This window comes from Ammospiza caudacuta, chromosome 35 (assembly GCF_027887145.1).
Source record: "Ammospiza caudacuta isolate bAmmCau1 chromosome 35, bAmmCau1.pri, whole genome shotgun sequence".
NCBI lineage: Eukaryota > Metazoa > Chordata > Aves > Passeriformes > Passerellidae > Ammospiza > Ammospiza caudacuta.
The window spans coordinates 1,322,478-1,336,026 of NC_080627.1; the positions used below are offsets into that span (position 1 = coordinate 1,322,478).

Here is a 13,549-nt window from a genome sequence, read left to right on the forward strand (position 1 = left end):
GTGTCACCTGTGCGTGTCCCCAGTGCCACCCTCGGTGTGTCACCTGCCTGTCCCCGTGTCCCCGTCCCCGCCCCCGGCGTTGTGCAAGCGGCGCCACCTCTGTCCCCTCCCTGTCCCCGTTGTCACCTCTGTCCTTTTTGTCACCTCTGTCCCCTCCCTGTCCCCGTTGTCACCTCTGTCCCCTCCCTGTCCCCATTGTCACCTTTGTCCTTTTTGTCACCTCTGTCCCCTCCCTGTCCCCATTGTCACCTCTGTCCCCTCCCTGTCCCCATTGTCACCTTTGTCCTTTTTGTCACCTCTGTCCCCTCCCTGTCCCCATTGTCACCTCTGTCCTTTTTGTCACCTCTGTCCCCTCCCTGTCCCCATTGTCACCTCTGTCCCCTCCCTGTCCCCACTGTCACCTCTGTCCTTTTTGTCACCTCTGTCCCCTCCCTGTCCCCATTGTCACCTTTGTCCTTTTTGTCACCTCTGTCCCCTCCCTGTCCCCACTGTCACCTCTGTCCTTTTTGTCACCTCTGTCCCCTCCCTGTCCCCGTTGTCACCTCTGTCCTTTTTGTCACCTTTGTCCCCTCCCTGTCCCCACTGTCACCTCTGTCCTTTTTGTCACCTCTGTCCCCTCCCCGCCTGGGGCACCCGAAGGGGACAGCGAGGGGACAGAGAGGGGACAAGGAGGGGACAGTGAGGGGACAGCGAGGGGACACCGTGGGGACACCGTGGGGACACCGTGGGGACACCGTGGGGACACAGGGACAGGGGTGGGGACATTCCCCACGGTGTCCCCGCGGTGTCCCCAAGGCAGTGCCACCCTCGGACTGTCCCCACATTGTCCCCAGCCCTGTCCCCTCGCTGTGCCCGTCGTGCCATTGTCCCCAGTGTCGCCAGCCCTGTCCCAGCCTTGTCCCCACGGTGTCACCTCGCTGTCCCCTCGCTGTCCCCACGGTGTCACTGTCCCCGTTGTCCCCAATGTCACTTCGCTGTCCCGGTGCCAGTGCCACCCCCAGCCCTGTCCCCGCATTGTCCCCAGTGTCCCCCGTGCTGTCCCCGAGCCTGCGCCACCCTTGGAGTGTCCCGACATTGTCCCCAGCGCTGGCTCCACGGTGTCCCCTCACTGTCACTGTCCCCAACTCTGTCCCCATGGTGTCCCCATGGTGCCAGTGCCACCCCCTGCCCTGTCCCCTCTCTGTCCCCTCACTGTCCCCATGGTGCCAGTGCCACCCCCTGCCCTGTCCCCTCCCTGTCCCCTCGCTGTCCCCATGGTGCCAGTGCCACCCCCTGCCCTGTCCCCTCCCTGTCCTCTCGCTGTCCCCATGGTGCCAGGGCCACCCGGCACTGTCCCCTCGCTGTCCCCAACCTGTGCCACCCTCGGAGTGTCCCTGTCACTGTCCCCAGTGTCCCCATGGTGTCAGTGCCACCCTGGCACTGTCCCCTCGCTGTCCCCACGGTGTCCCTGTCCCTGTGGTGTCACTGTCCCCTCGCTGTCCCCATGGTGTCAGTGCCACCCTGGCACTGTCCCCAGTGTCCCCATGGTGTCAGTGCCACCCTGGCACTGTCCCCAGTGTCCCCACGGTGTCCCTGCGGTGTCACTGTCCCCAGCCCTGTCCCCACGGTGTCCCTGTCGTGTCACTGTCCCCGGTGTCCCCTCCCTGTCCCTACGGTGTCACTGTCCCCAGTGTCCCCATGGTGTCAGTGCCACCCCCAGCCCTGTCCCCTCGCTGTCCCCATGGTGTCCCTGCGGTGTCACTGTCCCCAGTGTCCCCACAGTGTCCCTGCGGTGTCACTGTCCCCTCGCTGTCCCCATGGTGCCATTGTCCCCAGTGCCACCCTGGCACCGTCCCCTCGCTGTCCCCACGGTGTCCCTGCGGTGTCACTGTCCCTGCGGTGTCACTGTCCCCAGTGTCCCCACGGTGTCCCTGTCCCTGCGGTGTCACTGTCCCCTCGCTGTCCCCATGGTGTCCCTGCGGTGTCACTGTCCCCTCACTGTCCCCACGGTGTCCCTGTCCCTGTCGTGTCACTGTCCCCAGTGTCCCCTCCCTGTCCCTGCGGTGTCACTGTCCCCAGTGTCCCCATGGTGTCAGTGCCACCCTGGCACTGTCCCCTCGCTGTCCCCATGGTGTCCCTGCGGTGTCACTGTCCCCAGTGTCCCCACAGTGTCCCTGCGGTGTCACTGTCCCCTCACTGTCCCCACGGTGTCCCTGTCGTGTCACTGTCCCCAGTGTCCCCACGGTGTCCCTGTCGTGTCACTGTCCCCAGTGTCCCCTCCCTGTCCCTGCGGTGTCACTGTCCCCTCGCTGTCCCCACGGTGTCCCTGTCGTGTCACTGTCCCCAGTGTCCCCTCCCTGTCCCTGTCGTGTCACTGTCCCCAGTGTCCCCTCCCTGTCCCTCCCCTCCCTTTAGCGCCACCCCCGCCCTTTACCCCCTGTCCCTCGGTGTCCCTCAGTGTCCCTCGGTGTCCCCTCAGCGTCCCCAAGTGCCACCATGGTGTCCCCGGTGCTGGTGGCCGTGCTGGCCGTGCTGGCGCTGTCGCTGCTGTCGCTGCTGTCGCGACATCGCGCGGTGGCCTCGGGGCTGCCGCCGGGTCCGCCCGCGCTGCCGCTGCTCGGGAACCTCCTGCAGATCTCGCCCTTCCGGACCCTGCACTCCCTGCTCAAGGTGCGGGTTCCCGAATTTTGGGGTGAAATTCGGGAAATTCGGGAAATTTGGGATTTTCCCGGGGGTTTTTTTGGCGTTTTTTTGGCGTTTTTTGGTGATTTTTTAGAGCATTTTTAGGGGTTTCAGGGGCCATTTTGGACCCACCTGGACCGTTCAGTCGCTGCTCAAGGTGCGGATTTGGGGCGAAATTTGGGGATTTTGGGAAATTTGGGAATTTTGGGATTTTTGGGAAAATTTTTTAGATTTTTGGGGGAATTTTTTAGAATTTTTTGGGAATTTTTTGGGCTTTTCCGTGTTTTTTAAGGGTTTTTTTTAGGGGTTTTCAGGGGCCATTTTGGACCCACCTGGACCCTCCAGTCGCTGCTCAAGGTGCGGATTTGAGGTGAAATTTGAGGATTTTGGGAAATTTGGGAATTTTGGGGGTTTTTTGGGAATTTTTGAGAATTTTTTTGGGAATTTTTGAGATTTTTTTTTTAATTTTTTGGATTTTTTCCCGGGTTTTTTGGCGTTTTTTAGGCGGTTTTAGGGCATTTTTAGGGGTTTTCAGGGGCCATTTTGGATCCCCCTTGCACCTTCCAGTCCCTACTCAAGGTGCGGATTTGGGGCGAAATTTGGGGATTTTGGGGAAATTTGGGAATTTTGGGGATTTGTGATTTTTTGGAAATTTTTTGTGAATTTTTGGGGGATTTTTTGGGGTTTTTTTAGGGTTTTTTAGTCATTTTTGGGGCATTTTTAGGGGTTTTCAGGGGCCATTTTGGACCCACCTGGACCGTTCAGTCACTGCTCAAGGTGCGGATTTGGGGCGAAATTTGGGGATTTTGGGAAATTTGGGAATTTTGGGTTTTTTTGGGGAATTTTTGAGAATTTTTTTGGGAATTTTTGAGATTTTTTTTGGAATTTTTTGGATTTTTTCCCGGGTTTTTTGGCGTTTTTTAGGCGGTTTTAGGGCATTTTTAGGGGTTTTCAGGGGCCATTTTGGATCCCCCTTGCACCTTCCAGTCCCTACTCAAGGTGCGGATTTGGGGCGAAATTTGGGGATTTTGGGGAAATTTGGGAATTTTGGGGATTTGTGATTTTTTGGAAATTTTTTGTGAATTTTTGGGGGATTTTTTGGGTTTTTTTTAGGGTTTTTTAGTCATTTTTGGGGCATTTTTAGGGGTTTTCAGGGGCCATTTTGGACCCACCTGGACCGTCCAGTCGCTGCTCAAGGTGCGGATTTGAGGTGAAATTTGAGGATTTTGGGAAATTTGGGAATTTTGGGGGTTTTTTGGGAATTTTTGAGAATTTTTTTGGGAATTTTTGAGATTTTTTTTGGAATTTTTTGGATTTTTTCCCGGGTTTTTTGGCGTTTTTTAGGCGGTTTTAGGGCATTTTTAGGGGTTTTCAGGGGCCATTTTGGATCCCCCTTGCACCTTCCAGTCCCTACTCAAGGTGCGGATTTGGGGCGAAATTTGGGGATTTTGGGGAAATTTGGGAATTTTGGGGATTTGTGATTTTTTGGAAATTTTTTGTGAATTTTTGGGGGATTTTTTGGGGTTTTTTTAGGGTTTTTTAGTCATTTTTGGGGCATTTTTAGGGGTTTTCAGGGGCCATTTTGGACCCACCTGGACCGTTCAGTCGCTGCTCAAGGTGCGGATTTGGGGCGAAATTTGGGGATTTTGGGAAATTTGGGAATTTTGGGGTTTTTTGGGGAATTTTTGAGAATTTTTTTTTGAATTTTTGAGAATTTTTTGGGAATTTTTGGGCTTTTTCCGTGTTTTTTTTAAGAGTTTTTAGGGGCCGTTTTGGACCCCTCTGCAGGCTGCAATCGCTGCTCAAGGTGAGGATTTGGGGTGAAATCCGGGAATTTTGGGGATTTGGGGATTTTCAGGAATTTTTTGGGAATTTTTGTGATTTTTTTGCGATTTTTTTAAATTTTTTGCCCATTTTTGGGGGCTTTTTCTGTTTTTTTAAAGGGTTTTTTAAGGGGGTTTAGGGGCCATTTTGGACCCCCCGTGAGACGATCCAGTCCCTGCTCAAGGTGCAAAATTTCGGGAATTTTGGGGTGAAATTTGGGAATTTTGGGATTTTCAGGAATATTTGGGGATTTTTTGAGATGTTTTGGGGAATTTTTTTGGATTTTTTCCGTTTTTTTTTGGCGTTTTTTAGGCGGTTTTAGGGCATTTTTGGATTTTTTTGGCATTTTGATGGGATTTTTTTGGATTTTGCTGAATTTCCTCCAATTTTGAAGGTTTTTTTTTAATTTTAATCGGATTTTAATGGGGTTTTTTAATGGGATTTTGCTGGGATTTTTTGGATTTTCATGGGATTTTTTAGGGATTTTGGGGGATTTTGATTTTTTTTTTAATGGGATTTGGGTGAATTTTGTCCAATTTTCATGGGATTTTTGTGGGATTTTTTGGGGTTTTTTTAATGAGATTTGGGTGAATTTTGTCCAATTTTCATTGGATTTTTGTGGGATTTTTTGGATTTTTTTAATGAGATTTGGGTGAATTTTGTCCAATTTTCACAGGATTTTTGTGGGATTTTTTGGATTTTTTTGCCATTTTGATGGGATTTTTTTGGATTTTGCTGAATTTGCTCCAATTTTGAAGGTTTTTTTTTAATTTTAATGGGATTTTAATGGGGTTTTTTTATGGGATTTTGATGGGAGTTTTTGGTATTTTAATGGGATTTGGATGAATTTTGAGGGGATTTGGGTGAATTTTGATGGGATTTTTTGGGATTTTGATGGGATTTGGGTGAACTTTGTCCGATTTTGACAGGGTTTTTTTGGATTTTGATGGGATTTTTTTGGGATTTCGATGAATTTGGGTGAATTTTGATGGGATTTGGATGAATTTTGATGGGATTTGGGTCAATTTTGATGGGATTTGGGTGAATTTTGATGGGATTTGGGTGAATTTTGATGGGATTTTTTGGGATTTTGATGGGATTTGGGTCAATTTTGATGGGATTTGGGTCAATTTTGATGGGATTTTTAGGGATTTTAATGGGATTTGGGTGAATTTTGTTGGGATTTTTTGGGATTTCAATGGGATTTGGGTGAATTTTGATTGGATTTGGGTCAATTTTGATGGGATTTTAATGGGATTTGGGTGAATTTTGATGGGATTTTTGGGGTGAATTTTGATGGGATTTTTTGGGATTTCAATGGGATTTGGGTGAACTTTGATTGGATTTTTTGGGATTTTGATGGGATTTGGGTGAACTTTGTCAAATTTTGATGGGATTTTTTGGGATTTTCACGGGATTTTTTGGGATTTTAATGGGATTTGGGTGAATTTTGATGGGATTTTTAGGGATTTTAATGGGATTTGATGAATTTTGATGGGATTTTTTGGGATTTTGATGGGATTTGGGTGAACTTTGTCCGATTTTGACGGGGTTTTTTTGGATTTTGACGGGATTTTTTGGGGATTTTGACGGGATTTTTTTGGGATTTCAATGAATTTGGGTGAATTTTGATGGGATTTGGATGAATTTTGATGGGATTTGGGTGAATTTTGATGGGATTTGGATGAATTTTCATGGGATTTGGGTCAATTTTGATGGGATTTTTTTGGATTTTGATGGGATTTTTTTGGGGGATTTTGATGGGATTTGGGTGAATTTTGATGGGATTTGGGTGAACTTTGTCTGATTTTGACGGGATTTTTTTTTATTTTCACGGGATTGTTTTGGGGATTTTGATGGGATTTTTAGGGATTTTGATGGGATTTGGGTGAATTTTGATGGGATTTGCGTCAATTTTGATGGGATTTTTGGGATTTTGATGGGATTTGGGTGAATTTTGTTGGGATTTTTTGGGATTTCAATGGGATTTGGGTGAATTCGGATGTGGTTTGGGTGAATTTTGATGGGATTTGGGTGAATTTTGATCGGATTTGGGCCAATTTTGATGGGATTTTGATGGGATTTGAGTGAATTTTGATGGGATTTTTTGGGATTTTGATGGGATTTGGGTGAACTTTGTCCGATTTTGATGGGGTTTTTTTTGGATTTTCACGGGATTTTTTGGGATTTCGATGGGATTTGGGTCAATTTTGATGGGATTTTTGGGATTTTGATGGGATTTGGGTGAATTTTGTCGGGATTTTTTGGGATTTCAATGGGATTTGGGTGAATTCGGATGGGGTTTGGGTGAATTTTGATGGGATTTGGGTGAATTTTGATGGGATTTTTTGGGATTTTGATGGGATTTGGGTGAACTTTGTCCGATTTTGACGGGTTTTTTTTTTTATTTTCACGGGATTTTTAGGGATTTTAATGGGATTTGGGTGAATTTTAATGGGATTTGGATGAATTTTGATGAATTTGGGTGAATTTTGATGGGATTTGGGTGAATTTTGATGGGATTTTTTGGGATTTTGATGGGATTTGGGTGAATTTTGATGGGATTTGGGTGAACTTTGTCCGATTTTGATGGGGTTTTTTTTTTTATTTTCATGGGATTTTTTGGGGATTTCGATGGGATTTGGGTGCATTTTGATGGGATTTTTGGGATTTCGATGGCATTTGGGTGAATTTTAATGGGATTTTTGGGGGTTTTAATGGGATTTGGGTGAATTTTGATGGGATTTTTTGGGATTTTGATGGGATTTGGGTGAATTTTGATGGGATTTGGGTGAACTTTGTCCGATTTTGACGGGGTTTTTTTTTATTTTCATGGGATTTTTTTGGGATTTCAATGGGATTTTTTGGGATTTCAATGGGATTTTTTGGGATTTCAATGGGATTTTTTGGGATTTCAATGGGATTTTTTTTGTTTTTCCCCCCGGCAGCTGAGCGAGCGCTACGGGCCGGTGTTCACGGTGTGGCTGGGCTGGGCTTGGGTCGATTTTGATGGGATTTGGGTCAATTTTGATGGGATTTTTTGGGATTTCGATGGGATTTGGGTCAATTTTGATGGGATTTGGGTGAACTTTGTCCAATTTTGACGGGGTTTTTTTTTATTTTCATGGGATTGTTTTGGGGATTTTGATGGGATTTTTCAGGATTTTGATGGGATTTGGGTTGGTTTTGATGGGATTTTTTTGAATTTTGTCCAATTTTGACGGGGGTTTTTTTTGATTTTCACGGGATTTTTTGGGATTTCGATGGGATTTGGGTCAATTTTGATGGGATTTGGGTCAATTTGGATGGGATTTTTTGGGATTTTGATGGGATTTTTTGGGATTTCGATGGGATTTTTTGGGATTTTAATGGCATTTGGATCAATTTTGATGGGATTTGGGTGGATTTTGATGGGATTTGGGTGAACTTTGTCCGATTTTGACGGGGGTTTTTTTGATTTTCATGGGATTTTTTGGGGATTTCGATGGGATTTTTTTTATTTTCCCCCCGGCAGCTGAGCGAGCGCTACGGGCCGGTGTTCACGGTGTGGCTGGGCTCGCGGCCGGTGCTGGTGCTGTGCGGGACCGAGGCCGTGCGCGAGGCGCTCGTGGGCAGCCCCGAGGTGTTCGCGGGCCGGGGCCGCCTGCCCACCATCGAGAGCACCTTCAGGGGATACGGTGAGGGCAGAAAAAACCCCAAATCCACCCAAAATTATCCTGAAACCATCCTCGAAGTAACCCTGAAACCACCACAAATTATCCCGGAAAATTGCGCTGAAAAACCACCCCCAAATCAACCCAAAATGACCCTGAAATCATCCCAAAATTAGCCTGGAAAATGGTCCTGAGAAACCAGCACAAAATGCCACAAATATCCCTAAAATCACCCCAAACCAGCCCAAAATTATCCCAAAAAATTGCCCTGAAAACCCCTCCAAAACCAGCCCAAAACCACCCCAAAACACCCAAAACCACCCCAAAACCACCACAAAATAATCCCAAAAATTTGTCCTGAAGAACCACCCCAAAATAGCCCCAAATCACCCCAAACCAGCCCAAAATTAGCCCAAAAAATTGCCCTGAAAACCACTCCAAAACCAGCCCCAAAATACCCCAAAACCACCACAAAATAATCCCAAAAAATTGCACTGAAAACCACTCCAAAACCATCCCAAAACCACCCCAAAATAGCCCAAAATCACCCTGAAAAATGGTCCTGAAAAACCACCCAAAACCAGCCCCAAAATACCCCAAACCACCCCAAAACCACCACAAAATAATCCCAAAAAATTGTCCTGAAGAACCACCCCAAAATAGCCCCAAATCACCCCAAACCTGCCCAAAATTAGCCCAAAAAATTGCTCTGAAAACCACTCCAAAACCAGCCCAAAATGCCCCAAATCTCCCTAAAATCACCCCAAACTAACCCAAAATTATCCCAAAAAATTGCCCTGAAAATCCACCCCCAAATCAACCCAAAATGGTCCCAAAATGACCCTGAAATCATCCCAAAATTAGCCTGGAAAATGGTCCTGAGAAACCAGCACAAAATGCCACAAATATCCCTAAAATCACCCCAAACCAGCCCAAAATAATCCCAAAAATTTGCCCTGAAAACCACTCCAAAACCAGCCCCAAACCACCCCAAAACACCCAAAACCACCCCAAAACCACCACAAAATAATCCCAAAAATTTGTCCTGAAGAACCACCCCAAAATAGCCCCAAATCACCCCAAACCAGCCCAAAATTAGCCCAAAAAATTGCCCTGAAAACCACTCCAAAACCAGCCCCAAAATACCCCAAAATACCCCAAAACCACCACAAAATAATCCCAAAAAATTGCACTGAAAACCACTCCAAAACCAGCCCAAAATGCCCCAAATCTCCCTAAAATCACCCCAAACTAACCCAAAATTATCCCAAAAAATTGCCCTGAAAATCCACCCCCAAATCAACCCAAAATGGTCCCAAAATGACCCTGAAATCATCCCAAAATTAGCCTGGAAAATGGTCCTGAAAAACCAGCCCAAAATGCCCCAAATCTCCCTAAAATCACCCCAAACCAGCCCAAAATTAGCCCAAAAAATTGCCCTGAAAACCACTCCAAAACCAGCCCCAAAATACCCCAAAACCACCACAAAATAATCCCAAAAAATTGCCCTGAAAACCACTCCAAAACCATCCCAAAACCACCCCAAAATAGCCCAAAATCACCCTGAAAAATGGTCCTGAAAAACCACCCAAAACCAGCCCCAAAATACCCCAAACCACCCCAAAACCACCACAAAATAATCCCAAAAAATTGTCCTGAAGAACCAGCCCAAAATAGCCCCAAATCACCCCAAACCAGCCCAAAATTAGCCCAAAAAATTGCCCTGAAAATCCACCCCCAAATCAACCCAAAATGGTCCCAAAATGACCCTGAAATCATCCCAAAATTAGCCTGGAAAATGGTCCTGAAAAACCAGCCCAAAATGCCACAAATATCCCTAAAATCACCCCAAACCAGCCCAAAATTAGCCCAAAAAATTGCCCTGAAAACCACTCCAAAACCAGCCCCAAACCACCCCAAAACACCCAAAACCACCCCAAAACCACCACAAAATAATCCCAAAAATTTGTCCTGAAGAACCACCCCAAAATAGCCCCAAATCACCCCAAACCAGCCCAAAATTAGCCCAAAAAATTGCCCTGAAAACCACTCCAAAACCAGCCCCAAAATACCCCAAAACCACCACAAAATAATCCCAAAAAATTGCACTGAAAACCACTCCAAAACCATCCCAAAACCACCCCAAAATAGCCCAAAATCACCCTGAAAAATGGTCCTGAAAAACCACCCAAAACCATCCCCAAAATACCCCAAACCACCCCAAAACCACCACAAAATAATCCCAAAAAATTGTCCTGAAGAACCACCCCAAAATAGCCCCAAATCACCCCAAACCTGCCCAAAATTAGCCCAAAAAATTGCTCTGAAAACCACTCCAAAACCAGCCCAAAATGCCCCAAATCTCCCTAAAATCACCCCAAACTAACCCAAAATTATCCCAAAAAATTGCCCTGAAAATCCACCCCCAAATCAACCCAAAATGGTCCCAAAATGACCCTGAAATCATCCCAAAATTAGCCTGGAAAATGGTCCTGAGAAACCAGCACAAAATGCCACAAATATCCCTAAAATCACCCCAAACCAGCCCAAAATAATCCCAAAAATTTGCCCTGAAAACCACTCCAAAACCAGCCCCAAACCACCCCAAAACACCCAAAACCACCCCAAAACCACCACAAAATAATCCCAAAAATTTGTCCTGAAGAACCACCCCAAAATAGCCCCAAATCACCCCAAACCAGCCCAAAATTAGCCCAAAAAATTGCCCTGAAAACCACTCCAAAACCAGCCCCAAAATGCCCCAAAATACCCCAAAACCACCACAAAATAATCCCAAAAAATTGCACTGAAAACCACTCCAAAATAGCCCCAAAATGCCCCAAATCTCCCTATAATCACCCCAAACCAGCCCAAAATTATCCCAAAAAATTGCCCTGAAAACCACTCCAAAACCAGCCCAAAATAACCCAAATCTCCCTAAAATCACCCCAAACCAACCCAAAATAATCCCAAAAATTTGTCCTGAAAAACCACCCCAAAATAGCCCCAAATCACCCCAAACCACCACAAAATTATGCCAAAAAATTGCCCTGAAAATCCACCCCAAAACAACCCAAAAATCACCCCAAAATCACCTCAAAATCTCCCCAAAATCAGCCTAAAAAATACCAAAATAATCCCAAAAATTGCCATTAAAAACCACCACAAAGTTGATTTTATTTTATTTATTTCCCCCATTTTTTTTCCCATTAATTTTCCCCATTTCCCAAAGGGATTTTTTCCCATTTTTTCCCATTTTCCATCCATTTAAACCCCATTTTTTCCATTAATTTTTCCCATTTCCCAAAGGGATTTTTTTCCCATTTTTTCCCATTTCCCATTGATTTTAATCCTGATTTTCTCTCCAATGGATTTTTCCCATTTCCCAATGAATTTTCCCCATTTCCCAATGGATTTTCCTCCATTTTTTTCCCATTTCCCAATGGATTTTCCCCATTTCCCAATGGATTTTTGCCCATTTTTTCCCATTTCCCACCAATTTTTCCCCATTTCCCAGCAGATTTTCCCCCATTTTTCCCCCAATTCCCAATGGATTTTCCCCATTTCCCAATGGATTTTTCCCATTTTTTCCCATTTTCCATCCATTTAAACCCCATTTTTTCCCCATTTCCCAATGGATTTTCCCCCATTTTTCCCCCAATTCCCAATGGATTTTCCCCATTTCCCAATGGATTTTTGCCCATTTTTTCCCATTTCCCACCAATTTTTCCCCATTTCCCAGCAGATTTTCCTCCATTTTTCCCCCAATTCTCAATGGATTTTCCTCATTTCCCAATGGATTTTCTCCCATTTTTTCCCATTTTCCATCCATTTAAGCCCCATTTTTTCCCCCATTCCCCAATGGATTTTCCCCATTTCCCAATGGATTTTTCTCCCATTTTTTCCCCCATTTCCCAATGGATTTTCCCCATTTCCCAATGGATTTTTCTCCCGTTTTTTCCCCACTTAAACCCCAATTTTTTCCAGTGAATTTTCCCCATTTCCCAACGGATTTTTCTCCATTTTTTCCCCATTTTTCTGGGATTTCCCCCCAAATCCAGGCGTGGTTTTTGCTGACGGCGAGCGCTGGCGGCAGCTCCGTCGCTTCTCGCTGACGGTGCTGCGCGACTTCGGGATGGGGCGCGGGAGCATCGAGAGCCGCATCCAGGAGGAGGCCCAGGAGCTGCTCAGGGCCTGCCAGGACACCAAAGGTACCCAAATTTGGGGCATTTTGGGGCTTTTTTAGGAGCCCCAAAAATCCAAGAAATCATCCCAAAAAAATCACAAAGGGATGAGGAGAAATGAGGGAAAATTGTCCCAAAATCGTCCCCAAAAAACGCCTTGAAATGAGGCAAAACTTCTCCAAATATCCCAAAATTACCCCGGAAATTCCCAAAAACCCCAAAATCTCTGGAATTTCCCCTAAATTTTCAGGAGAGCCGTTCGACCCCACGTTCCTGCTGAGCTGCGCCGTGTCCAACATCATCTGCTCCCAAACCCCCCCAAAAACCCCAAATTCACCCCAAAAACCCCCAAATCCACCCCAAAACCCCAAATTCACCCCAAAATCCCCAAATTCATCCCAAAAACCCCAAATCCACCCCAAAAACCCCTCCCAAATGATCCTGAAATTTCATTTATTTGGGGAAAATTCCCAAAAAAACCCAAAATCTCTGGAATTTCCCCTAAATTTTCAGGAGAACCCTTTGACCCCACGTTCCTGCTGAGCTGCGCCGTGTCCAACATCATCTGCTCCCAAACCCCCCCAAAAACCCCAAATCCACCCCTAAAACCCCAAATTCACCCCAAAACCCCCAAATTCACAATTTTGGGGTGATTTGGGGTTTGGGGGATGAATTTTGGGGGATTTTTGGAGCAGTTTTGGGGTGGATTTGGGATATTTTGGGGATTTTTTTGTGCTGGTTTTGGGATCATTTTTGGGATAATTTTGGGGGATTTTTGGAGCAGTTTTGGGGTCAATTTAGGGTGGATTTGGGATAATTTTTGGCCTCATTTTGGGATGGTTTGGGGCTCATTTTGGGATATTTTTGGAGTGGTTTTGGGATGATTGTTGTGAAGACTTTGGGGGATTTTTGGAGCAGTTTTGGCGCGGATTTGGGCTGGGTTTGGGGTATTTTTTGAGCATTTTTAGGGCAAAATGGCCCCAAAACCCCTCCAAAATCATCCCAAAACTTCATTTTTTTGTGAAGAACCCCAAAAGGCTCAGATTTTGCCCCAAATTCCCAGGAGAGCCGTTCGACCCCACGTTCCTGCTGAGCTGCGCCGTGTCCAACATCATCTGCTCCATCGTCTTCGGGCGCCGCTTCCGCTACGACGACGCCGAGTTCCTGCAGCTGCTGCGGATGATGAACGACGTCTTCAGGGAGATGAGCACGCCCTGGGCACAGGTG

General features: G+C 46.2%; 2 protein-coding genes across 2 annotated transcripts in view; both read left to right on the forward strand.

Moving 5' to 3' along the window:
• The window catches only part of LOC131570466 (zinc finger protein 850-like), a 748,589-nt gene that overhangs the window by 578,553 nt on the left and 156,487 nt on the right, over window positions 1-13,549 (forward strand). The window lies entirely within an intron of this gene.
• LOC131570529 (cytochrome P450 2G1-like) overlaps window positions 2,469-13,549 on the forward strand; it is a 40,359-nt gene continuing 29,278 nt past the window's right edge. The window contains exons 1-4 of the mRNA XM_058822896.1: window positions 2,469-2,649; window positions 8,000-8,162; window positions 12,200-12,349; window positions 13,386-13,546. Of these exons, the coding sequence (XP_058678879.1) occupies window positions 2,476-2,649; window positions 8,000-8,162; window positions 12,200-12,349; window positions 13,386-13,546 (648 nt within the window). The 5' untranslated portion in view covers window positions 2,469-2,475. The remainder of the gene's footprint in view (window positions 2,650-7,999; window positions 8,163-12,199; window positions 12,350-13,385; window positions 13,547-13,549) is intronic.